The 26520-nt window shown below is 39.2% G+C and overlaps 1 protein-coding gene across 4 annotated transcripts in view; it reads left to right on the top strand.

Annotated features, from left to right (window-relative positions):
* Window positions 1-26520, top strand: part of FRY (FRY microtubule binding protein) — a 439393-nt gene that overhangs the window by 235484 nt on the left and 177389 nt on the right. For 3 of the 4 annotated variants that reach the window (XM_059378057.1, XM_059378054.1, XM_059378056.1), the window contains one exon: window positions 15327-15380. In XM_059378057.1, the coding sequence (XP_059234040.1) occupies window positions 15327-15380 (54 nt within the window). Of the gene's footprint in view, window positions 1-15326; window positions 15381-26520 lie in introns of those variants that run through there. The other variant, XM_059378058.1, reaches the window with a different exon arrangement.

Genomic DNA, 26520 nt, shown 5'->3' on the forward strand with positions numbered 1-26520 from the left:
AGAATGTAGGATGCCAGTCTCTGTTGCACCACACACCATGATCTGGAATGAAATATGTCATGCTGTAAGAACAAACCTGTGTGAACACCAGTCATGGTCAGCTGGCACCAACATTGAAAGGCCAGGCAATTAGCTAATGACAGCATTACTGCACACTAACGTTGTTCTAGGTTCAGGCAGTAACGTCTGTTGACAAACCTTTGTTCCTTGGCCCAGTGTCTCAGGCTTCCAGCTCCTCCTGGGTGCTGATGTCACAGGGTTGGCATCAGGACAGTTTTCCCATTAACCCTGAAGGTGAGCAGGACGTGGCGCTATAACAATGACATTGGTAGCCTGCCACCAGAAAACTGTATAGGATGAGTTGTTTGTTCTAGCCGTTTGAATGAATTCGACTGTGGCTCTAAGTAACCAAGGCCTTTGGCAAGTGAAATACACACCCGCCCATGCTTCCTCTTATGATTTTGGACCGGATCCAATGAGTTAACAGGCCAAGGTTAGGATACAGTCTATTTGTCGTTATAAAAGAGCTTGTGTTTTCACCTTTAGCACATACAAAGTTTGAACAATCAGCTGTAATCCTGTGTCTCACCTCTTTCAATACCTGAGTTATTGACAGACTGCTCGGTACCAGAAAATATCAGAACTTTTAATTAGGAACCTTTTTAGTATTTAAGGAATTTCTGAATTAGGAAATCATGCTAACTAATTGAAGAATAGAATTACTGCCTCTAATGAAGTTTGGGTCTTTCTATGGTAGATCTTCCTAAAACCTATTCTAATTAGTCATATCTGTAGCCTGATAGCTAGTCACTAACATCAACCATGTGGTATTTCATGATATTTCACTGTGCCCAAATTTGCAAGTTGGTGGGATTTCTGAACTGTTGTACATGCCTATCTTCCTCTCCTAACCAAATGTTACATGTCTGTTGACTAAGGTTGTGTAAATAGCAGAACACCAGCTTTAATGCCTCTCAGCATCAAATCCTCCCTGTGGATTTGAGTCGGCTTCCCAGAAGGACAAGCTGCTAGTGATTTTAGCCACACTCCTCTTTAAACAGAGGCCTCTCTTACTTTAGTAAATCTAATAAGGGAAATTGAAAGAGAATGAAAATAATTTCTAGATTGAGTTCCCTATTGAGTGTAGTGATACTATTCAAACTAATGCTGTCCTAAAAGGAGACTAAGAAACCATTCTTGTCAGGTGGGAAATACTTGTATTACACTTGACAAAGTACTGGCTCATTGTCCAAATTACAAATAAATGACTTTAAAAATAGCAATCTCTTAGCAAAGCACCTCAGCCTGGCCCCCTTTATGTAATCTACAAAGGCATCCACCGGAAATCTGGAAACTCACCCTAAACAGAAAGAGAATAGTATTAGCAGTTAAAGCCAGAGGTAATTGTTGAAAGGTTTCATTTAGCTGCCGAATGAAGTGATCTTTCAGATGAGCTCACAATCTCCCATTTTTCTGTACACTGCTCAAATTAAAGTGTGTTTTCCTTATTATGAGTATTCTTGGAATCATAGAGACCAAAAGCATTTCTTTTTTGGTTGTTAAGTAGGACTTCTCTGCGGTAAAATGAAATTTAATGCAACTTGATAGTACAATTTCAATTGAAACTTATAGCAAATAAACTATATATGCAAAGTATTATGAAGTAATTTTAAAAAGGGGCTTTTCCCTTGAACTTCATAGTATCCAATTCAGTTCATCCATGGTTAAGGCCTTAATTTTTTTTTTAAGGCCTTAATTTTTATGTCCAGTAACTTTATGAGAAAATTATTAGTTTCTTCTTGAGACTACAAAACCAGGGGAAGGTTGTTCCTCAAGATGTTTTCACTCTAATTCTTTCAGGTTATATGCTTCTTTTTACTATTTTTGGAGATTTTGTTTCAACACAAAAGAATGTTTGAAAATATAGCATCATATTTTAATGTAACAGGAAATGCCAATGAAAGCAAGTTCAATAATATGACATAGTAATGAGCACTGAAGGTCCATTTGGACATTCACTGTGATATAATATGTCTATGTTTCCACATAACATTTTGCATTTTGACATTCCTAAAGTGATTAATACAATTTTAGGCAGCAACAGGCTTTACTGTAACATTTTAATAATTTTAACCAGCATTAGTCTGGATTTCCATAGGTCATATTAAAAATAATAAGACAGGTTATTAGATATTTTTGATTGTCGCTGATGTATAGATCTTGTTAAATTATTTTGTGAAATACAGTATCCCATTTAATGGTATTTCCTGATGCCTTTGGGGATGTCTGCTCAATTCATAAGCTGTAATCACATAAGTGGGGCTGGAATGTTCTAGTAGGATTTTCCAAGATGATTGAGTTGCTGAGCCAAGGAATGAAAGTCAACAAAAAGGAAGTCAGGTACTATAATCTTTAAATATTTTTGATTGACCTAAAATGGATGTATTGCTTTTTATTGAGATATATTCACTTATCCATAAAATTCACCCTTTCAAAGAAAGCAATTCAATGAGTATTCACAGGTTGTGTAGCTATTGCCCCGTCTAGTTCTAGAACATCACCTTTTAATAGCACTTTAAAAGATAGAGGCACCTGGGTGGCTCAGTGGGTTAAGCCACTGCCTTCGGCTCAGGTCATGATCTCGGGGTCCTGAGATCGAGTCCCGCGTCGGGCTCTCTGCTCAGCGGGGAGCCTGCTTCCTCCTCTCTCTCTCTCTGCCTGCCTCTATGCCCGTGATCTCTCTGTCAAATAAATAAATTTTTTAAAAAAAATTAAAATAAAATAAAATAAAATAAAAGATAGAATAGGTACATAGATTTTGATCTACCTATTTTTCTATTCTTTACCCCTGGAGTTTGCCTTTTATTTTAACAGAAAACTAAGTCTTTTTTTCTTAGCTCAAGTAATTGGATCATTTATGTTTTGTTTGTTTTGTTTTGTCTTGATCATTTAAGTTTTGACTAAGAAGTTTTGTGTGCTGATGAATTGTGGTATGTAATGAATTTTATATAATGATAATCATGGAGAAGATGCTGCCTGAAGCATCAGATAGAAATAGCTTATGTAGAAATAGCTTATGTAGAAATTGAAACTTCAAGCTACTTAATGGATGGTAGAACTTCAACAGAAATGAAAATGCTTATCTATGGATGCCATCCTGATTCCAGAATGGCAGCATTCCTACTTCAGTTGGGGTTTGCTATAGCTGTTGGTGCAGATAATGGCTTTGGGTGGCCAGATTTTACGTGAGAGGAGACTTGTCTGCAGCATTGAGTGAAATGGTCTTTACTCATCAGCGTCAGCTTCTGACCTTTCAGTAACCCCTGAGGAAGTGTGTAGCATGGATTCCTTCCCATCTAAATGGCGCTCCACACATACCACATTGGTCAGTCAAAATAAATCCAAACTTGCCCAGTGACCCTGGGATCAATGTCTCACCTCATAAATAGCAGCTCTGTGGTTTCATCCATACCCACTTGCCCAAGATTTCCTGGGATTCCCAGTGGGAAGAATAACATATTATGAGCTCCTCAAAGGCCAACAGCACCATGCTCATGTTCAGGATAGATAAGCTATGACAAGAGAGTATGGGAACAAGGCAGTGGTTCCCATTTCTAAAGCGAAATCATTACCGTCACAGTTGCCTCCCCTCCTCCATTTTGGTTTCCAGGAACATAAAGTCCCATTCAGACAGTTTAAGGATTCTTCTTCTCATTCATCTAATGAAGAGTTTTATTTTAAATCAGCATCACTGTAGAGTTTACATATGTTCAACTGCAGGGGTTTTAAATCTATGGTTTGATGAATTTTAGCAATTTCATACACATGTGTCTGTACCACCACAATCCAAATGCAGAACATTTCTGTTATCCCAGTGAGTTCTCTTGTGCCCTGTGCAGGTGAACCATATACCACCACCCCTGACCTCAGGCAACTATTGATCTGTGTATAGATTTCCATTTTCTAGAACTTCATGTAAATGAAAGCCATACAAAATGTAGTTTTTGTGTCTAGTTTTCTTCACTCAGCATAATGTATTTGAGTTGCATCCATTTTTTACTGTTTTTTAGTAATTCATCTTCATTGCTGAGTAAATTTCCATTTAATGTATAGACCAGAATGTGTTTATGTAGTCACCTTTTGATGGGTATTTGGGTCAACAAATAATTTTTTAGTACAATTTTAACCAGCACAACTCTTGATATCCATAGATCATGCTAACAATTATAAGAATGTATGTTTTATAAGGCAGTTTTTGTAATAGCTTATGGATAGACACATAGATAGTATTTTTCAGCTTCCCAATACAAATGATTAATGCTGTGTATTATACAGAAAGATGTAGAATGACTACAATTTTTTGCTCTTCTGTCATATTTCAGGCACAGTAATCTTCACGTTAACCCTAGAAAGTGGATAAAAATAGTAACAATCTGTGTTTACATATAGCCCACTCAATGCCAAGCACTGTTCTTTTTTTTTTTTTTTTAATTTTTTTATTTGACAGACATAGATCAGAGAGCGAGGAGGAAGCAGGCTCCCTGCTGAGCACAGAGCCCGATGCGGGACTCGATCCCAGGACCCTGGGATCATGACCTGAGCTTAAGGCAGAGGCCTAACCCACTGAGCCACCCAGGCGCCCCAGCACTGTTCTTAATACTTGAATAATATTAACTCACCTAATCTTCACGTCAACATCATGAGGTAGTTACTTTTATTATCCCACTTCACATACAAAGAATTTAAGCAACTGTTCCAAAGTCACACAGTTAGAAATTGGTGGAGCTGACATTCACCATGGACCATCTATCTCTGGGACTCTCGATCTTATCTCCATATCCATGGCCTAATACATTTTTAGTCAGAGAGGCTAAACCTGAGAGATTTAATAAGACATACCAAAGGTGGAGTGGTTAGGGTTAATTCCCCAATTCAAGTCCTAGCTTGATTGACTCTAAAGTCCAAGCTCTGATCTACTTGGGAAATGATATGTCCATGAATAACTAGGATGACATTGGTTGGGTCCACAAGAGCTAGATAATATCAGAAGAGCTATGGAGGAGTGAAACTGGGCTATCACTTCTCATAGGAGTGATCAGGGAAAGTGTGGTGGGATGAATGAACCTTGAAGGGAGTATAGGATTTGTTTTTTTTTTTTTTTTTGATGAGAGTTGGTTTCACTGGGTCTGAGAGGTGTGTGTGTGTGTGTGTGTGTGAGAGAGAGAGAGAGAGAGAGAGAGTGATATGTTAGTAATGACAGAAGAAAATCAGAACATGACTGATTTCAAGTCTCCAAGGGCAGCCCTGGGGATTATAAACATTTTAGAAGAAAGACTAGCATATCAAGGACACAGAGAAGAGATGCCTAAAGAAGTAGGAGGAGAAAGGGTGGAGAAATGGGGGTGATTCAAGTGAACAAAAGGGAGGCCCATTGCAGCTGAAAGATCTGAAAGAAAACTACTGAAAAATGGCCACCAGATTTTTTATTTAGAAAGTCACTGGCACCTCTAGGGAGGAGTATTTTTAGTGGTGATGGAAGAGACAGATTGCTGGTGGTTGAGGAAGGGGAAGAACGGGATACAGGACATACAGACCACTCCTTGATGAACAAAGATGAGTAGGGCATAGTAAGAAAACCACAAGTATGTGGTCAAGGCAGACATTATAATGAAAAGATCTAAGCATGTAGATAACAGAGAGAGAGAGAGCCCACAGATGAGTGAGGGTGACATTGGGGGGAATGAAGAGCTGGCTGATGGAGCAAGGTCCCAGATGAGGCAGGGAAAGATCCATCCACATGTACTGAATGTTCACTTGATGTAGCCTGCACCATTAGTTCAGTGTATGAGGAACCCCCCCCCCAAAAATTTTTTTTTAAATATCAAAAAATAAAGTAGAATATAGCCCAGAAACAGATGAATGAAGGTGATACCTTACATTTCTTGGACCTGCCATTGTTTCAAAAAAGAAAAAAAAACCCAAAAACCTATAGGAACTGTTCTTTTCTTCAATTAAAGTGAAGATTAACTTTGTAGCTGAGTTTAATTGAAGTTTCCCCTCTACTGTTCAAATAATGGATTTGAACTTCGGACTGTTGGACTTGGCAAAGAAGTAGGCTTCACTGAAATTTGCAAAGCTGGCTGCAAATAGAACAGATTCTCTTGAGAGTTTTAAGGTTTTTTTTTTTTCTTTTTTTTAAGTGCCAAAATATTCTTCCAGATTTGAATCTGTCCTCACATCTCATATCATGGGGTACTACACAGCATGTTATGTGCTTGTACCTTTAACTGATTTGAGATACTCCCGGTATCATTAACTTGATCTGCAGATTTTTTTTTTCATTATTTTGGGTGAACAGAGCATATATTGTTTTGTTTCAAAATTTATTTTAGGGGTAACTGGGTGGTTCAGTCACTTAAGCATCTGCCTTTGGCTCAGCTAATGATCGTGGGGTTAGCCATGTCCAGCTCCTTGCTCAGCAGGGAGCCTGCTTCTCCCTCTCCTTCTGCCCCTCCTCCCTGCTCATGCTCACATTCTCTCTCTCTCTCTCACACTATATCCCTATCTCTCTCTCTCTTTGTCAAGTAAATAAATAAATGAAATCTTTAAAAACTTAATTTTAGATTCAGAACAGAATAAAGGGAAATAAAGGGATGTGTCGGTTTCCACAAGAATCCTTCTTCCACAGATCTCCAGGTGTTCCAAGTCCTGCTTATTAGTCTTATCAGAAAACTAGTGAGGATGCCATAGGGTGACGTCACTTTTTACCTGGGGACAAACCAAGACAGTCTCTCAGGCTCCCACTTAAAAGTTCAATGATCCTGTAATTGCTCCTCATGAAGGGAGAGTCTTTTGAGAAGAAATAGTCTCATACTCAGAACTGTGCATTCTCAGACTCACTCCTTAAATCTGTCTCCAAAGTTGACTCAAAGCTGCACCAATAGTATCTGAAGAGAAAAATATGTACCAAACATGAAGATATTTTGAACGTGTTTTTCTTTAGTTCAGACTAAGTGGGGTACCTGCTGCCCTGAGCTGGTGGCTCTGGATGAAATGCTCTAGTGGCATTTCAACAGTCGAGCCCACAGCTCCCTGCTCTGAGGAGCTGTCACCACGCGATGGGCAGCTCGCTACCCCACCCCTTCATGTTCTGGAGACCCGAATTGTGGTGGTTCAGTTCTGAAAATTGTTAGCGCCTCAGATCAGACATGTGGATTATAAAATTTCACTGCTGATAGCATCAAAACGCTGGAGTCAACTATGCCAAAACATATTCTTATAACAAAAACACTGTCGTGTCAAGACTGAGAAGTTTGGTGGCGGGTTTTGTTTTGTTTTGTGTGTAAACCATCCCACCATTAAATTAAAAGGTTTCCTCTAAATTAGATATTAAGAATTAAAATCACTATAATAGTCTTAGACTTTTATTGTTTGAGAAGAGCAATTCTCCTTATAATGTTTTGGTTCTTTTTTTTCTACTCTCTGTAATACGGCTTTCTAGTTGTACTTGGAAACTTCCAGGAAGCTCAAATATGAAGCTTAAATAATGTTAGTGGGAGTGTACATTACCCTGAAAAAAATGGGTAAAACTTAGTTCCAGCTCCTGGGCGCCTAGGTGGCTCAGTCGTTAAGTGTCTGCCTTCGGCTCGGGTCATGATTCCAGGGTCCTGGGATTGAGCCCCGCATTGGGCTCTCTGCTCAGCAGAAGGCCTACTTCTCCCTCTGCCTGCTGCTCCCCCTACTTGTGTGTGTGCTCTCTCTCTCTCTCTCTTTCTCACTATCAAACAAATAAATAAAATATTAAAAAAAAAAAAAAACTTAGTTCCAGCTCCTAAACATTATGAAAGAGGTTACATATTTTAATCTGGTCTAACTCCAGTAATAATGGTGTTAAAAGGAATTTCAATTGGTAATGACTATCAGTTACTGAGTACTCCACAAACTATTCATTTTTCTGTTCTCTGAGATTAGGTTGATATTATTTATCTTCATTTTACCTAAAAGTTATCTGAAAGTTACAGACATTAAGTAAAATTCATATGTTTATAAATAAGGGGAACTAGCTTCAAACTTGAGTCTCTGACTTCAAAGCCCATGCACTGAATCACTACATCCAACTGCTAAAATTATTAAAAGATCTCATCTTAAGCAAGATTGGTGACATATTTAACAAATCAAATAATCTCATATAACTAGTGACATTGCTGGCTTGCACCTTTATTGAAATATCTCTGAGGGCAATAGTTTGGATCTTTTTAGATTAGCGAAGTCCTACTGTATGGGACACCTTTGGGATTTTTTTTTAGGCCCCTAAACATTCAGATATGGAAAATGATTTCTTGGGGTACCTGGGTGACTCAATGGGTTAAGCCTCTGTCTTTGGCTCAGGTCATGATCTCAGGGTCCTGGCATCAAGCCCCACACCTTGCTCTCTGCTCAGCAGGAAACCTTCTTCCCTCTCTCTCTGCCTGCCTCTCTGCCTACTTGTGATCTCTATCTGTCAAATAAATAAATATATTTTTGAAAAACAAAAAAGAAAATGATTTCTTAAATAAGCCCCTGGTATCCCAGAAATAGAACACCTTTTGATACGTGAGCCTTTTCTAGACTTGTCTAACTGCCCCTGTCCTGTCTCATATGGCCTTTTTTCCTCCTCTAGATTACAGAGAGGCCGAGTGTGAAAAGACTAGAAGGGAGAATGTAGCTAGCAGATACTGAAATTGTTTGGAAATTGAGGGAGAAGTCAGTGGCCTTCCTCTGCCCTTTTCAGGTAGATACAAGACATGGAAGAGCTTTCTGAGTTTGTGTTTTCTTAGGGGAGACGGGGAGCTTCCCAAGTTGTGAGAAGCACAAATAAGGACCTTTCTCTTTTCTTATGGAAATACTCAAAGATTCTTCCCAACAGGAGAAAATCCCTCTTGGATGGGTGAGGACAGCAGGGCTCTCTGATTCAGGGAGAGCAAATTCAAAGAAAAGCCCACAGTGCACAGAGCTGTGTCTTGCTTCTCACACAGCAGGCAACATATCTGTTACCCAAATCCTATCTGTAAATGGAAAACAATGGGGAGAGGGTCCCTTCTGCAACCCCATTAGGTAAAGATAAATAGCTGGATAAGTGCTATTCAAATAAGTTTTAAGAAGTAGCTTATACTATCTTGAAAACTGAGATATTGTTAAAAAAATTAAGTAACAACAGAAGTGATACATCATGTTCTCCTGTTTTGCATTTGTTTTTCTTGTGGAGAATTTCAAACATCGCTAAAGTAGGGAAACAGTAAATGAGCCAGCTTCAACAATTATCAACTCACAGCCAATTTGGTACATGCTCCCTGCACTTCCCCTGAATATTATTTGAAACAAATACTAGAAATGGTATTATTTCATCTCTGAATATTTCAGCATGTACCTCTGAAAGACGTTGTCTTTTTTAAACAAAACAGCTATATCATTACCACACCTAAAAAATTAGCAGTCATCCCTTAACATCATCAAATAGCCATAAAGTGTTCAAATTGCCAAGAGTCTCATGGATATCGTACTTTTTAAAAAACAGATCTTATTTTTCAACCTAAGATCCTCACATTGCAATCATCTTAAAAAAAAAAAAAAAAAATCAACAGGATTCCCTCCCCTGCCCCCACTGCCACTTCTCATTTTTCCCCCTTGCAACTTATTTAGTGGGGGAAAAAAAAAAAAAACAACACTTTTCCTTCCCTCAGAGTTCGTTTCAGTCTGGGTTTTGTTGATTGCATCCCTTTGGCATAGTGTAATATATTCCCCTAACTGCTGTATTTCCTAAAAACTGGATCTTGCCTCTGAGTCTTGGTCAGACTCAGGTTTGGTGGGGTTTTCTGTTTGTTTATTTTGGTCAAGACTATTTCATACAGTTCGCTCTCATGAGAAGGGACTTAATGTCTAGTTGGTTCTTTTCTGTGCTGCTAGCAGCCACTGACGTTCAGTGCCAACTCTCCTGACGTTTTTGGTTTGCTCCACTCTTTATTCAGTGTCCCCCAGTGAGCTGGAGCTTCTGGGCAAGGCTAAGGTCTCCCAGCTTTGGACCACTAAGAATTTTCAAGGACCTATCACCCCAAAGTCAAGTTTTTTTCACAATAATTTTTTTAAATAAACATATTCAATTCAATTAATGAATGTTCAGTAAATAAGTAAAATTGCTATTAAAACAAAAGACAAATTTTTAAAAAATTTAAAAGCACACTATTCCAAATTGGATGAATGAGACCTTTGTTTTGAGCCTCTTTTGTCATAGTCTATTTCTACTTGGTCTTTACCCGTTGTTTCTTCTGTGTTGATTTCACTTTACTACTTATTTAATGCTCTTTGGGAACCAGGATGTCTTGAATATGCAGACCTTGGATTCTTAGCCTCTAGATTCCATACAGCTGGTCTCTTGCAAGAGAAGCTCAAGCAGAAGCATGCTTCTGCAGTTTATCTTGCTCTGTATTCAGAAGGCTCTCTTCTGAGCTGGAGCATGTGTGCCTCCCTTCTCTTCTCTTTTCTCTCCCCACTTCCTACCTTCTTCCCTAACTTTCTTCTTTTTCTCTCTACTTTTTATTTAGCCAGAATTATGCTCTCTTTTCTAGGTCTACTTTTAAGCCTCCTAACACTGATAAAATCTATGTCAATGCAAAGAAGTTATTGAGAATGGTGAAAAATGAGCTTGGTTCTCTGTGCCCCGAGCTATCTTTCCAAATGCATAGACATATATTCAGTCATTTAACAAACCCTGGCAAGAGTAGAGAGCCCAGATATGGACCCTCAGCTCTATGGTCAAATAACCTTCAACAAAGCAGAAAAAAATATACAGTGGGAAAAAGACAGTCTCTTCAATAAATGGTGCTGGGAAAATTGGACAGCTTTGTATAGAAGAATGACACTCGACCATTCTCTTACACCGTACACAAAAGTAAACTCAAAATGGATAAAAGACCTCAACGTGTGGCAGGAATCCATCAGAATCCTAGAGGAGAACATAGACAGTAACCTCTTTGACATCGGCCACAGCAACTTCTTTCAAGATATTTCTCCAAAGGCAAAGGAAACAAAAGCGAAAATGAATTTTTGGGACTTCATTAAGATCAAAAGCTTCTGCACAGCAAGGGAAACAGTCAACTAAACAAAGAGGCAACCCATGGAATAGGAGAAGATATTTGCAAATGACACTACAGACAAAGGGCTGATATCCAGGACCTATAAAGAACTCCTCAAACTCAACACACACAAAACAGATAATCATGTCAAAATATGGGCAGAAGACATGAACAGACATTTCTCCAATGAAGACATCAAATGGCTATCAGACACATGAAAAAATGTTCATCATCACTAGCCATCAGGGAGATTCAAATCAAAACCACATTGAGGGGCACCTGGGTGGCTCAGTGGGTTAAAGCCTCTGCCTTCAGCTCAGGTCATGATCCCAGGGTCCTGGGATCAAGCCCCACATCAGGCTCTCTCCTCCACAGGGAGCATGCTTCCTCCTCTCTCTCTCTCTCTGCCTGCCTCTCTGCCTACTTGTGATCTCTGTCAAATAAATAAATAAAATCTTAAAAAAAAAAAAGAATAGCCAAGACAGTAAACAACGTGTGTTGGAGAGGATGTGGAGAAAGAGGAACCCTCTTACAGTGTTGGTGGGAATGCAAGTTGGTGCAGCCTCTTTGGAAAACAGTGTGGAGATTCCTTAAGAAATTAAAAATAGAAAATAAAATCTTTAAATAAATAAATAAATAAATAAATAAATAAATAAAATCTTAAAAAAAAAAAGGAAAAGAAATTAAAAATAGAGCTACCCTATGACCTTGCAATTGCACTACTTGGTATTTATCCCAAAGATACAGTGGTAGTGAAAAGAAGGGCCATCTGTACCCCAATGTTCATTGCAACAATGGCCACAGTTGCCAAACTGTGGAAAGAACCAAGATGCCCTTCAACAGATGAATGGATAAGGAAGATGTGGTCCATATATACTGTGGAGTATTATGCCTCCATCAGAAAGGATGAATACCCAACTTTTGTATCAATGTGGATGGGACTGGAAGAGATTATGCTGAGTGAAATCAGTCAAGCAGAGATAGTTATCATATGGTTTCACTTATTTGTGGAGCGTAAGGAATAACACGGAGGACATGGGGAGATGGAGAAGAGAAGGGAGTTGGGGCAAATTGGAGGGGTAGATGAATCATGAGAGACTGGACTCTGAAAAACAATCTGAGGGTTTTGGAGGGGTGGAGGGGTAGGAGGTTGAGAGAACCTGGTGGTGGATATTAAGGGGGGCAGTTATTGCATGGAGCACTGGGTGTGGTGCATGAACGATGAATTCTGAAACACTGAAAAGAAATTTAAAAAATAAATAAAAAATAAAAAAAAAAAAACCACACAACCCTGATAATAAGTCCCAACTATGTCCTAGGCATGTGGGGAGAGAGACAAGTTGCAACACAGTGGAAATGCTAACAAGAATAGATGCAAACAGAGTTCCATGTGACAACTAACAGGTGGCTCTGAGGGAGAACTGAGAAAAGGCTTAATCTTGGGAGGAATGTTTAAACTAGGTCTTCAGAGAATATGATGAAGACAGCATGTTTGTGTAAAAATAGTTAACATACCTTTACACTGCTTTTCTTATTCTGTTGAAGCACTGAAGCCAAGTTCTTGGCTAGTGGACATAGATGACTTTTGGGTATAGCAGCAACTTGTCATGTTTCCTTCATATGTATGCAAATACATATAAGTTTAAAATATCACCCTCACTGGCATTCCAACCCAATTAATAGTGGGAAAAAATAGCCTTTAAGCATGGGAAGTTTCAGGGTGTGGGACGTTCACAGTCCCCTTACCCCACTGCAGCAGGTTCCTTTGTTTCAAGTATTAGTGAAAGAAGTTTCCCCAGATATGAACTCCTGATTTATTGCAGAAGTCTGTAGATCCACAGGTGTGCTATGCTTTATCCTACAGCTGAGTAAATTACAGTCTCCCATATAGATGTATTCCTTTTTCTCTGATGTATATAAAATAAGTACTGTTGCTAGTATAGTACAAAACTTATAAAATTATCATTGAAGGCATAGTATGAGCTCTCTGTCATTATGTAAACTTTGAAACAACAGATATTAAAACAGAATTACTCTCTTGTATGTCTCGAGGTATGATTGTGTGTTTTATAATTAGGAGTTCCTGGGAAATTTTTGACATTAAAAGGGTTTTTTTAAAAATACAAAGGATGATGTTCGCACAATATCATGAATGTCCTTAATACCATTGAATTGTGCACTTAAAAATGGTTACAGTGGCAAATTTTACACCACATATATTTTGCCACAATCAAAGAGTCTATTAAAAAAAATTGTTTTTAACTGACTGCGAAACACACATGGAAATCAGGAGATCTCCTATTTGAAGAAACTGGATTATTTTATTATTTTATTAATTTGGCAGACCTTTAGCCATTGCCAAGCAAGGCTGTGTTCTATAACCTTTAGGCATCAGAGCAGCAGAGCATCCTGAATTTCTGGGGCTTGTAGTCTAGAGGGGACGACACTTAGCTCATCCCTCATGCACATGTAATCGCACATGATTCTACACTGTGATGTGACTTTACCCTATGGTAAGTGCTATGAAAGGAAAAGTGTACAGAGCTTTGCAAAGTGTTTGAGGGTTGGGGGTGTGGGTACCCCTGGTGTTCAGAGAAGATGCACAGAACACTTCTCTGAGGAAGTGACAGTTGGACTGAGGTTGGAATAATGAACAAGTAGAGACAACAGTCCTAAGAGGTCATTGACTACTTTTCAGAATTTTCTCCTTAATGGCAGGAACCACGTGTTCCTCAGCACTCCCCCAACAGGTAGCAGGGGGCATGTGGTGAGCCCCCAGTTACTGTTGAGTGGTGAATAAATAAAACAGTGAGTAGAAATGCTTTTACTGGGTTTGTTCCAGGGGTGTTTGTGGGACCTGGCACCACCCGTCGTCACATCTTTAATTTTTACACTTTTAATTTAACTGGTTTTAAAAAGAACTTTGGATGACGTTATAACCTTCGCGTATACAGGAAATACTTCACAATTTCATTGCGAAATTTGCCTTTTTTGTATCATCAACTGAATCTGGGGTTTCTTTAATTGTTCTTCTGTGTTCTCGCCTATGTTTTTGTATCCACTCTCCCACCAGTGTGTTCTAGATAGCATACTTTGAAGAGAAAAATGTCTGTTAGTGCTTAAGAACACAGCTTTCTTTTTATTTTAGAAGAATACACCTTTAGAAGCTGTATATTTTGCAAAGGAGACAGAACAACTGATTTATATGGCTCATGGTTAAAGATCAGATAACCAGACTAAGTCCACTGTTGGCGTGGGCTTCTTCAGGAATAAAGACTCTATGGGGTGTATGGAGGTGGGTTTGCCTCTATCTTAGTTGTATATTACCTTTTCAGGTGGAGGAGAAGATTGGAGAAGTGAGGTAGGGAGAGAGGGTCTATGTGATTGGCAACATGCAAATGAAGTCTTTTATGACATCACTGGCTAAAGTAAAACTTACTTTTGTTTCCATATATAACTTTTACATGATTTCTCATCCTGAATCGAATTTGGGAACAGTATTAACTCCTATATCAAAAACAGAAAAAGAAAACAAGGGACCCATAAGGATAAACCATTGTCCTTAAAATGTCCTGCTAGAAAGTCAGTTGAGGCCTCCTAAAGTAAACAAAGGTGTAATGATTAGCAAAGATGATTTCAGTAGACCTTTGTCACTGCCCAGATTATTTCCGCAGAGATTTGGATATGGCATAGTCAAATAGCATGCCTCAAATTCACAAGTTACACATAGTAAGTGTATTACCAGTAGAGACCTTATGTTGTTTCTGAATCTAGGGACTTGAAATAGTGTATCACTTTTGGCTTTTTATTGTATGTCAAGTGCTAGCATAGATAATAAAATTTTCAAATGGATCCTGTAGGGGTTTTTTTTTCAACTTTTTATTCTATGTCAAGTCCCAGGATAGACAATAAAATTTTTCACGTGAATTCCATAGCTTTTATTATGTAGTTTCCATTATGTAGTTTCCATTAAGAACTCTAGATCATTTAGAACATCAAATTTTTAAGGTTTTGGTCAAAGAGGTATATGTTAAGACAGATAGTAAGAATCGTGATAACAAACACTATATATTAAGGTCAGAATAGCTAAGGGAGAGTTTCTCCTTTAAAAACTGGTACCTCTCCCATTAAGGGAGAAGTAAATCAGAAAAATTTTAACAATAATGGTACTTTTATGCTGTTTAAAAGCATCTATTAATTTATTCTTTTTCTTCCTAGGAAAAGCCATTGACAAAATCTCTACAACGTGGAGAAGATCCCCAATTTGACCAAGTATGTAATAAGATGTTATATACATATTATATTGTGGTTTTTATTTATTTCAAAATGCACAAAAGACAAGGGCTCGATGCTCATTATTAGTGTATTGATTAACTTCCTCAAAGAGGATACAGGGATATGATCTTGGGAACTATGTCTTTCAGCTTTTGCAATTATGGCTTAAAGTAGGCATTCAGTAGCTGTCTATTGATTTGAACTGGAAAGAATGGGAATATGTTGGGATAATCCAAATAAGTCCTCAACTGATCATTTCCTAAATCTTTATATACCAGAATTAAACTAGGAGAAGATAAAGGAACTTCTACTCCAAAATTTGGTAGATCTCATTATATTTTCACCCAGATTTTTTTTTGAATGCCCACTATTTGCTTGACACCATGCTATAAAGTACAAAATTGACACAAGTTTTAACCCTTCAAGAATTCACAATATTGTGAGAGAAAAATCACTTAAACAATAACTGTAAGACAGTTTAGTAACTTAGATTCTAATAGAGAACATGAACAAAACAATTTAAGGCAGGATAAATATAAAGAAAGTCTTTTGGAAAGTAGATCAGGACTAGTAAAAGGACATCCTGCTCTCAACAGCATATTTAAGCAGAGGAAATCAGGGTCTGCTAGATCCTGGATCACTAACCAGAGGCTTCGCGTATGCATCAGAGGAAGTGAGAGATGTGTTGGTGGTGTTTCCTGCACATATGCAGTTAATGACAGAGAAGACAGCATGTCCTCCTTCAGAAACCTCACTTGGTGCCAGTGGTAGAGACAGAACACTGCTGGATGCACCATAGTCTGATCTGATATGGTGGGGGTTTTCTTGTCTTATGGAAAACACACAGAGATGCACTTGTGGCAGGGCTTTGCAGTTGACTTTCATGTGGAATCAGAAGGAAAGTTCTCTGGCTGTTAAAGTCCAGACCTGTTCAGTCCAAAACTGTAAGGACTGGGGGCGCCTGGGTGGCTCTGTCAGTTAACGGTCTGCCTTTGGCTCGGGTCATGGTTCCAGAGTCCTGGGATTGAGTCCCACATGGGGCTCTTCTCTCTCTGCCTCCTCCTCTCCTGTACCCCTGGCTGGCTCATGTTCTTTATCTCTCTCAAATAAAGTATGTTTTGAAAAACAAAATAAAACAGCCCTGTAAGGACTGATTATAGAGATTGAATGCTACATTTTCTATTGTATGAGTTGTTCACTGAGGGAAATGGCTTGTGCCCGCGGTCAGTGTCCAAGTGCTAGTGGGGCTCTGGGTTTGCTCTCTGGTGCTGGTAGAGCTGGCTGTTTTCTGAAACGCTGGCAAAATGGAGTATGTGCTTTATCTCTGTCTTCTCTTGTCATATCATTCTTAGTTGTCATCTGGTGGGTGCTAGGGTGGTCAGAGACCCTGAGTGAACATTTGGGGTCATTATTTTAGAAATAGTGACTCTTTCTTTTTTCCTTAAGAATGTAAATATTTGAGGCTCCCGGGTGGCTCAGTGGGTTAAGAGTCTGCCTTCGGCTCAGGTCAAGATCTCGGAGTTCTGGGAACAAGCCCTGCCTTGGGGCTCCCTGCTCAGAGTGGAGTCTGCTTCTCTCTCCCTCTGCTGCTCCTCCTTGCTTGTGCTCTCTCTCTCTCTGAAATAAATAAATAAAATCTTTTTTTAAAAAAAGTATTTATTATCTGTTGTCCATAATTTTTCACTCTATTTTATGTTCTCTGTCTGTATTCTAACCTAGTTCTCTCCTAGATATTCCTGTCCTAGGATATCACTATCCTTTCCTCAAAAACGAAATTAATTTTCTCCATCTTAATGTATATCTTTCTCTATACACTGGGAAATAGTACTTCTAAATTTTAACGTTGTGGATAATAGTTAGCTCAAATGAGTTGGCTTAAGAACAGTTTCCTACTTGTTATTCAGCCCTCTCTTTCTGCATTTCAGCCTTGTGGGAGAGGGATAGCATTTGGAATTTAGACAGCCCAGGTTTAAATCCTGACTTTGCCACTTTAATTAGCTATAATACTTTTAACCTTGTTGCACAGAATGTTGAAATGCAGAATCTCCGCCCTGCCCCAGATCTTCCTGAATCAGATTCTGCAGCTTAATGGGATCCCCAGGTGACCCATGCACACATTAAAAGCTTGAGCGGCCCTGCTCCCTAACACAGCTCTCTGTACTAAAGACACTTGGCGAGAGAATCAATAGGAAAATGGCTACTGAGAACTTTCAAATAAGATACATAAAATTAGCCTCTCATCATTAAATCATAAATTTACACATGAACCAGGAGGCAACCTACAAAGTCCATCTCACTTTTAAAGAGCAAGACTCTGGGACCAGGAGGAAACTTGGTGGAAATAGACCCATCTGTGCCCCTTTATTGTTTTCCCAGCAAATTATAACAATGGAGATTCCATTGGCAATGTCATGGTTGTATCAAGCTCTCTTAATCTTGTGACATTTAAACATTTAAATTAAAACATTTAAATTAATTAAATTAAATTAAAACAATTTAATAAATTAAATTAAAACATTTAAATTGATTCTAAAAATTAAATTATACATTTAAATTATATAATTCCTCTTGTTCTAACAGCAAGCGGTAGGATTTTAATTTGGATTCACACAGAGGTCCGTCTACATGAAAAGAACATGCTGGTGACACCACGTTGCGTGGCATAGACTCCATTGTTATGATCGTGGGAGCAATAGTAATAGTAGAAGAGGTATTAATGTAGTACTTACCAGAGGACAGGCACTAGGCTAAGTACATCCTTTGAGTAGTATGCAGCCAGTCCCTGTTCAGAGAATATTTTTATCAGTTTCTTCCTTTTAAATGTCACTTGACATGAATGATAAACTAGAAAGAACTGAGCTTCTGTACTTCTAGTGCCTGATCCCAGGCGGTCCTGTTCACTCCTCCACTTAACAAGCCCATGATCCATTTTTCTCTTGCTAGAAATAGAAACAAAATAAAAAATTATGTAATACCTTATAATTTATGAAGCCCCTTCTCACGCATGCTCTCAGCTGACATCACTCACTACTTACAACAACCCCAAGCAGCAGCCACACCACCATCATCATCTCTATTTTACATTTCATGGGAATGAGTCTCAGACAGCTTGCCCAACCCTGTATGGCTGAAGTGGATGTTCAGGCTATAAAGCCAGTGCTTTTTACGCTATAACATGTTTCTACATCTAAAAACTAAGGTGGCGAGAATTTAGAGGGGGGGGGTTTAACAGGTAAGGGATCTCAGATCCTGTAGCAGTTAAGATTCAGCTTCCCTGCAAATGACACATAAAATAACAGCAACTTGGATAAGATGCCATCTTTCAATCTCACATTCAAGAAATACAAAGAAAATCAGTCTAGTATCTTTATCTTATTTTTGTTGTCTTGTGTGTGTGGCTCATCTCATAATCCGGTTTGGCTTCTAGAGTTCAACCATTATGTCTGTATTCCAAGCACTAGGAAGGAGAAATAGGAAAAGAGTTATAGGCAAAAAAATTAAAAACAAAACAAAAAAACAAACAAAAAACCAATGTCTCAACATGGCGCACACCACTTCTCATATTCCGTTGGCGAGATCTTAATCCCGTAGGAAATATTAGGAAATTTTATTTCGAGCAATCATTTGTCCACTTAAAAATCCAGTATTTTATTGGAGCACCCTGGTGGTTCAGTCAGTTAAGTGTCCAACTCCTGATCTCAGCTCAGGTGTCCATCTCAGGGTCATGAGTTCAAGCCCTGTATTGGGCTCCCCACTGAGCATGAAGCCTATTTAAAAAAAAAAAAAAAATCAGGTGTTTTATAACTAAGGAAGAAGAATAGACTGGATATTAGGTATTACCTATATTTGCCAGATATCATAGAGTTTTTACCAAATGCCCAATGAAGAATACTGTTTATTGTATTGAAATGAATGCACAATCACAGGCAAAACTGGCTTTTTTTCAATAGTGGGAGAATGAAGTCAATTGAACCTTCACTGGGCACAGTGTTTTTTCTGTCTGCAGACAAGAATCTTTGGCATTGCTATCAGTAGTCTATCATATGCACAATTTTAAAATAGCTCGAAGGCATTAAAAGGTGCAGAACTCTTGCAGACTCAAATTAGATAACCCCTAGAGAGGTGAGCTCTGAGTGATGGATAGTTTTCTACTGAGACACAAAATTTTCCTGTTGACTGGGAGTGTTGGGGAAGAGACCAGGTGGAAAAGGATCAGACTGTGGGAGACTTTAATGACAGTGGGCTGGCGGGGGGGGGGCTTTGTCTCAGACATACTGCGACCAATTTAAACAAAGTAACAACTTGGAGTTAACCCCAAGGTAGCAGGGTTCATGAATGAAGAGATCTTTGAAGTATGGAGCCATTTGAGGAGTTTGGGTGTTGATTTGAGACTAAAAGGGTCCAAAGTAAAATGGAGACAATGAAACTAAAGGAGAAACGAAAAGTAACTATGGTTTTCAGCCGGTTTGGAACCATTTCTATTCAGTTCAACAAATACTGAGTAGCCAAGCGTGCTAGGACCTGTACAAGGTTCTGGGATTCAAAAACAGTAAGATGGAGTTCCTGCCCCCAAGGAATTCCCAATCCCAGGAAGAAGGCTGATATCCCCACAAATAACAGTACAGCGTGAATGCTATACCAGAGGTCCATTTCAAGGGCTGTGGGAACTCCGGCAAGGGGGCAGTGAAAGACTCCTGAGAGGTGGACAGTTGTGTCACAGGAGGCAATCGGGGCCCAGTGGCATTTTAAAGGTATCTGTTATCCAGATGAAGTGGGTTGGATCAGGCCAGGCAGAAGGAGCTGTGTGGACGAAGAGTGGGGATGTGAGTAGTGGAAGATAGTAGTAGAGGAATGGTCAGAGAGGAAGTGGGAAAGGCACACAGAAGCCCATTGCTCCGGGACTATGGGAAGAGTCTGGACTCTTGCTGATGGATAAGAAGCTCTTCCAACAGAGACACGCTGGGCTTGATGAGAGGTTATAAACCATTTTACACGTATGCAATTTTCAGGGAGGGTAGGATTCCTCAGGAGAAATAACCAGGGTTCATTCATTTATGGGGGTCACCCAACAGACACTGAAGGATTAGAGACCAGAGCAAATGGGTGAAGAATATCCTAGGGAAACAGAGTTTAGGATCAGGAAGTGGGATCCACAGAAGAATGCCCAGAAAAAAAAAAAAAAAAAAAAAAAAAAGGTGGCCAAAAAAGTACAAGAAGCCTCACAAAATGCCACTTTCCAGGGCAGGGATGGGTCATGATGGCAGCTGCGCCGACACCCTCACAGAAGAATGGAGATCAGCCGTTAGTTGCTCCCTGGAAACCAGCTTTGAGAAAGCCTTAGGCTGTGATGTTGGTGATTGACATGTAGAATGCATTTTCATAGTCGATAGATTAATATTAAGTAGTCTAAGAGACTCACTTTCACAGCTAGCTTATGCTGGCTGATTACTACCGGCTATAAGATTTCAATGGGAAAACAGTCTACCTGACAGAACACAGTCGTGGTCCTTGTGACGAGTTCCCTATCTGTGGTCTCTGGTGGGGGGGCGTCCTATGAATGGAGGGCATGGCAAGCTCCCCCTTTTTACTTCAAGTGACTTTCTTCCGTTATCAGAGTTTATGGATGTCCTTTTTAATATATAAAGTCCAAAGCATTTTTTTTGGATTCTCAGCTGCCACAGTAGCTAACCTGTGATGAGCACAGACATGGGGAAATGGGGACCAGAGGCAGCTGAAATATTGCCTTAACCCATTTTAAACAGGGGAAAACAGTTCTCCACAGTAAGCCTCGTCTGGGGAAGTGTGTAGCCCTCACCTGGTAGAGGAGGTCCTGATACTTGATACATTTACACACAGAGATGGAAATTGTGGCTGTTGAATAAAGGAGTCACCGAATTGTTATCATTTCATGTAACTTCCAGGTACATGTGCTTTCTTGCCTTTTTTTTTTTTAAACGTGTTTTATTATCAAGTTTGTCTGTCCTTGGCTCTAGACTTTGGCTTCTATCTAATAATGACCTAAACCTGAAGTAAGTCACATGACACCAACAATAGTACACCATATGATGTTTTCTGCTCAGACTTTGTTTCTTCAAACAGTCACATACAGTAAATGGAAGTTATTTTCTCTTTGTGTCGTAAGATATGATTACTCCCCAAAGAGCTGGTGCCGGAACAACCAGAACAAGAATCCAAATCCTTATTTTCACAGGTGAATTGTCATCCTGTGCTTTGGCACTGCATAAGTAACCATACAGGAGATAAGAGAGTATAAAGGGGAGTAAGACGGGCAGCACTACCGAATCCTGGGGAGGAAAGCAGTTCAAGGAGAACCTGAGAAAGAGTGTCATTTACTCAGGAGACCTGAGGGGGAATGACTGCAAAGGTCTGTTGGTTGGCCAGTAGGTTTGCCCTTTCTGATGTTTTATATAAAGGTTTTGGGGAGTGTGGCAAGAGCAGAAATCGGGTGTCAGAGAGGAAGAAGTGAGGCAGGAAGAGGAAACATCACCAATGCTTGGCTGGTTGAGAAGCTGGCCAGGAGAAGGGAAGGTCCTCTGGTGAGCGAGAGGAGAGCAGATCAAATGAGGCCTGTGTGTGGTTTACGGAACCCTCTTCTGCTGGCTGAGACGCAAGTGCTTAACACCGTCTCTCTGCCGGTGGTTCTGTCCATTCTACACTTGCATTTGGGCTCCATGTTTTCAGATGGTTGTGGTTCCTGAGAGACTGATGTGTGTATAAGTGGGCCTCCCAATAATTGGTTTTATTCAAACTATTGATTCTGGTTCCAGGGTAGTGTCCTTTCCCAGAGTGAGCTGTTGCCTGCAGCAAACCCAGGGAGCCCGGTTCTCCCTACCTTTCTCTTATGGTGCAAACATAGGACAGGCATTGCTCAGACCCCTTAACAAGGAAGCATTTGAAAGGCCCCATGTTTGTAGCTGCTGGGGCCAGAAAAGTGTGGAAACAAAAGCCAAGCTACCAGGGTTCTAACGGAGGCCCTGATATCTTTGTGCGTAGATGAGTGGTAGGTGGATCTTTTTTCTTTTTTTCTTTTTTAACTATATCAGCTCTGATAAGTAAAATTCTGTCAATAATTTCTATCATTTTTTCTGTTATTAACTTAGCCTATGATCCTCTCAAAGTCAAAACTTTTTTATGTCTGGGTCTCATTTTCAATATTTAGAAATGGAAGAGGAAAATAGAAATAGACATTTCTGAAGATATGTTATGTGCCCCATACTTTATAGTATCTCATTTAGTCTTCAGAAAAAACCCAGTGTGGCAAGTATTCTTCTGTCCCATTTTATAGCTGGAAACATAAGAGCCTCAGAGAAGTGGACACACCCAAGCTCACACAGGTCATAAAGGACAGAGCTGTAACTTGAACTCAGGACCATCTGATCTTCCCAATACACTAATGAAATTATGAAAACATGGCTTGTGGCCAATCAGTCATCACACAGGGCATTCTGAGAACATTATTTAGGTGGCAGCTTATTCGCAAGTCAGTGTGACATATCCTTTACTAGTGTCATCTCTATAAATTCCTGATAATTTGCTCAGACATTCTAAGGAACTTCTACTAGGGTTTTCCTCTAGATATTAAATATTACATATTTTGTAGCACTTCAGTGTCATAATATGCCAAAATTCCATCTAGAAACAGGACACACATGGTAAAATAAATCCATACATCTATAAGAGAGTGAAAATAACTTTTTACCATCTTGGGTAGCAGTAATTTTCCAGAAAGAAAGGAGATGAAATTCTAGTGCTTCAGCACTGATTCTAATGCTACAGTTCAGTCAAAATCGATTTAAAATGTATAAATGAAAAATATAAGCAATCAAGAGTAAAGCCAAATTAATTGGCATTGGGTTCATATTAGTATTATTCAGTGTTTCCTAAATTATTCTCCAGTGGAACAGGGTATTCCATAAAATGGACTAATATATTAAAGTCAAATAATATAGATATTTTCCTAATTTGCAGGAAAAATAGATTTACTATATAGACTTAGATAATTTTAAGTTTTTGTAAGAAATTGTTCTTAAGCCTTTGTTATCTGTCACCACTGATTGAATGCTAGATTATCTAGCACTATTATGATAGATGATCAAGTAAAACAAAATTGCATTTGAATTACTGTACTATATCAGCATTTTGTGGTATTACCTAGAGAGTACCCTGACCCCCAGGTATCTGGCCATCTGAACTAGTTTGAAAAATTAAACTATCAATGAAGTTAGTTTAAAATTTATTCACGAAATGTGGCAGTCAGGACAAGTCAGCCTTATAACTGTAAGATATGGAGTGACTCCACTGAGTAATTATTCAAATATTTATGTAAAGTTTCCTTCTTTGCATTCAGCAAGTATAATAAAATGCTTATGAAAAAATTAATGCCTTACCTACAGCATAATGGACAGTCTCTTTTAGCCTATTTATACATAAAATGCCAAAATAAACATCAAGAAACCTTTGCAAAGTACATTGAGCATCCCCCCTCTATCCCCCCAGAAAGAAAACACCAGCATGAAATAGATCAGTGATTCTGTACGGTTCATCTCCTCAGGCTGCCCAGTACCTAGCTCATCTATGATGGAAGAATATGATCATTTAAATGCAACAAGAACATCTTTGTAAATGGGCCTGCCCCCTTTCAACAGCAGCACAGAGCTAGAATTCATCTCACCATTGGCTCTGCTTCCCGTAAATGAAGGAGTTGAGTAACCAAGAAGCCAGCTAGACCTTCCTCCCTTCCTGAGCTTTGAGGGCCAGGTCTTTGCAAATTCCACCCTTCCTTCCTGAAAGCCTGGACTCAAAAGGGCAGTAACAGAGAGATGGAAAAAACACACACATCCACCCCATCCTGACCTTTCATCTCTTCTAAGATGGTCTCAGTGTATTTGCCATGGAAAGTATGTCCAGTAGATAGAAAGCGAGAACGGCTATGAGATGCCTTTAATGGGTAGAAAAAATTATTATGGCTGAGGTTTAATGAACGCTCCTGACGTTCCCTACGGAGCCTCTGGGTTACACCTAAGTAGGTGTAATTAGCTAAATATTGTGTGCTCTACCCAGCGATGATTAAGGGATAGACATAGGTTTAGATTGCATTTATGGATCCGTAGTAAATAACAGAAGCATGTAAATATCCCACACAAGTGTTTTTTAATTAAACTTTTGTGAATAGCTACAGAAAATGTGCAAAGATAGTACAGATAGTTATCATGTTTCTCGCACTCAGTTTCTTTTACTAACACCTTTCATTACCATGTGTATTTGTCATGCCTAAGAAGTCAACATTGGCACATTATTAGCAACTAAATTCTGTATTTGCATTTTGTTTCTTTTTCCCAAACATCTCCTTTCAGTTCCAGGATACCTTCTAACATACCACATTATATTTAGTCATCATGTCTCGTCCAGACTTACACAAGTATTTTTAAATTACTGAAATATTAGAGTGGATGGTTGGGGATTTTATTACATATGCGATAATTAAGACAGAATTAACCCATAGTGAAGAAGTCTGAATTCTGATTTTTTTCCCTTCTGGGAGGAATCCCCTTCATTTCCCAATTCAGAATATGAGATGAGATGGTGGTGATTGGAGAAGTATCCTTTCTTACGCTGGGGTAACTTTAGAAAGAACCTGCAAATTACCCCTGGAACATGCCATTAGTTTGCTTTCCTCCCCAAATTTCCCACTGTTGTATCCACAGGAACAGAGAGAGAATATGTTGTGGCTGTGAATATTACAGTGTGTGGGGGGAGGGCTATTTTTAATTTTTCAATTAAAAAATAACAACTACTGGTGATTTTGTTCCCAGGGCAGGCAGAATGCAATAGCCTATTTATTTCTGAACTGATATTAAACCATAGCTAAAGATAGTGTATAATTTTGTGTATGTCCATATAACCACAATCATAAGAGAGAGCAAGAAATAAGGTTCTCAAGAAAGAGAATCTGAGGAAGAACGCATAATCGTTGTGTTCAATCTTAGAGCTGCTTTTAAAGCTAACAGTGGAAAGTCCCCTTGACACGAAGTACTTCAGCTCCCCTTGCTCTAGTTTCCTTTATAAAAAGAAGTTAAGCCTCTCCAGCTTAACTAGAGAAACATTTTGAGTTAACTAAGGTTTTCCATTTCTTCTGCCACCTCCCTGCTCAAGCCATGATCACTGTGTGCCTGGATCTGTGGCAATGACCTCTTTCAGTTCAGGGGTGTGTGTGTGTGTGCGCGCGGGTGGGTGTGCACGCGCGCTCCTAACCACCCTTGTTGGCAAACCTCTTTGGTCCAGCCTACACATCACTGCTGAATTAAACCTCCTCAACGTGTCAGTGGGCTTATTTTCCTATTCAGAAGTCTTTAGAAGCTTCTCATTTTCTAGAGAAGAAAACTGAAATTCTTCAGACTAGCATTAAGTACGTGCTATGATTTAGTTTTACATCAAGATTTTCAGCACTTTTTCTTTACTCTGGTATACCAGAGTCCCTACACCAACCAAATATTTCTTCTTTCAGTTCACTCAAAACTTTCACTAAATTAATCACTGTAATTATTATGAACAAACAATTATTTTGTACCTTAATCACTATAGGCTTTCTGCCTTTGAGTCTTTGCTTAGTTTTTAACTTGGCTCTTATCTAGTATTTCTACCCTTCCTACAAAAGGCGCAGGTAAAAATCCTACCTTCATGTCTCTTTAACTCCCACCCACTTCTCCCTCTAGTGATCTCTCTGTCCTGAGGATTCTTGATTTACATGTGCACTCTCAGTATGTCGGTATATCTCCTCCTAGTTATCTTTTCTGGATATGCACACTTATGTAGTGTCTGCACTGAATTGGAATGCTACCAATTAAATGATTATTTAATTCTCTTCCACTTAACATATTATGGACATTTTCATGTCATTAAATATTTTTTTTAAGATTTTATTTATTTATTTGACAGAGAGAGGTCACAAGTAGATGGAGAGCAGGCAGAGGGAGGGGGAAGCAGGCTCCCTGCTGAGCAGAGAGCCCGATGTGGGGCTTGATCTCAGGACCCTGAGATCATGACCTGTGCCGAAGGCAGTGGCTCAACCCACTGAGCCATCCAGGTGCCCCCATTAAATATTTTTGAACTGTGATTT

The sequence above is a fragment of the Mustela nigripes genome, chromosome 15 (assembly GCF_022355385.1).
Source record: "Mustela nigripes isolate SB6536 chromosome 15, MUSNIG.SB6536, whole genome shotgun sequence".
Taxonomy (NCBI): Eukaryota; Metazoa; Chordata; class Mammalia; order Carnivora; family Mustelidae; genus Mustela; species Mustela nigripes.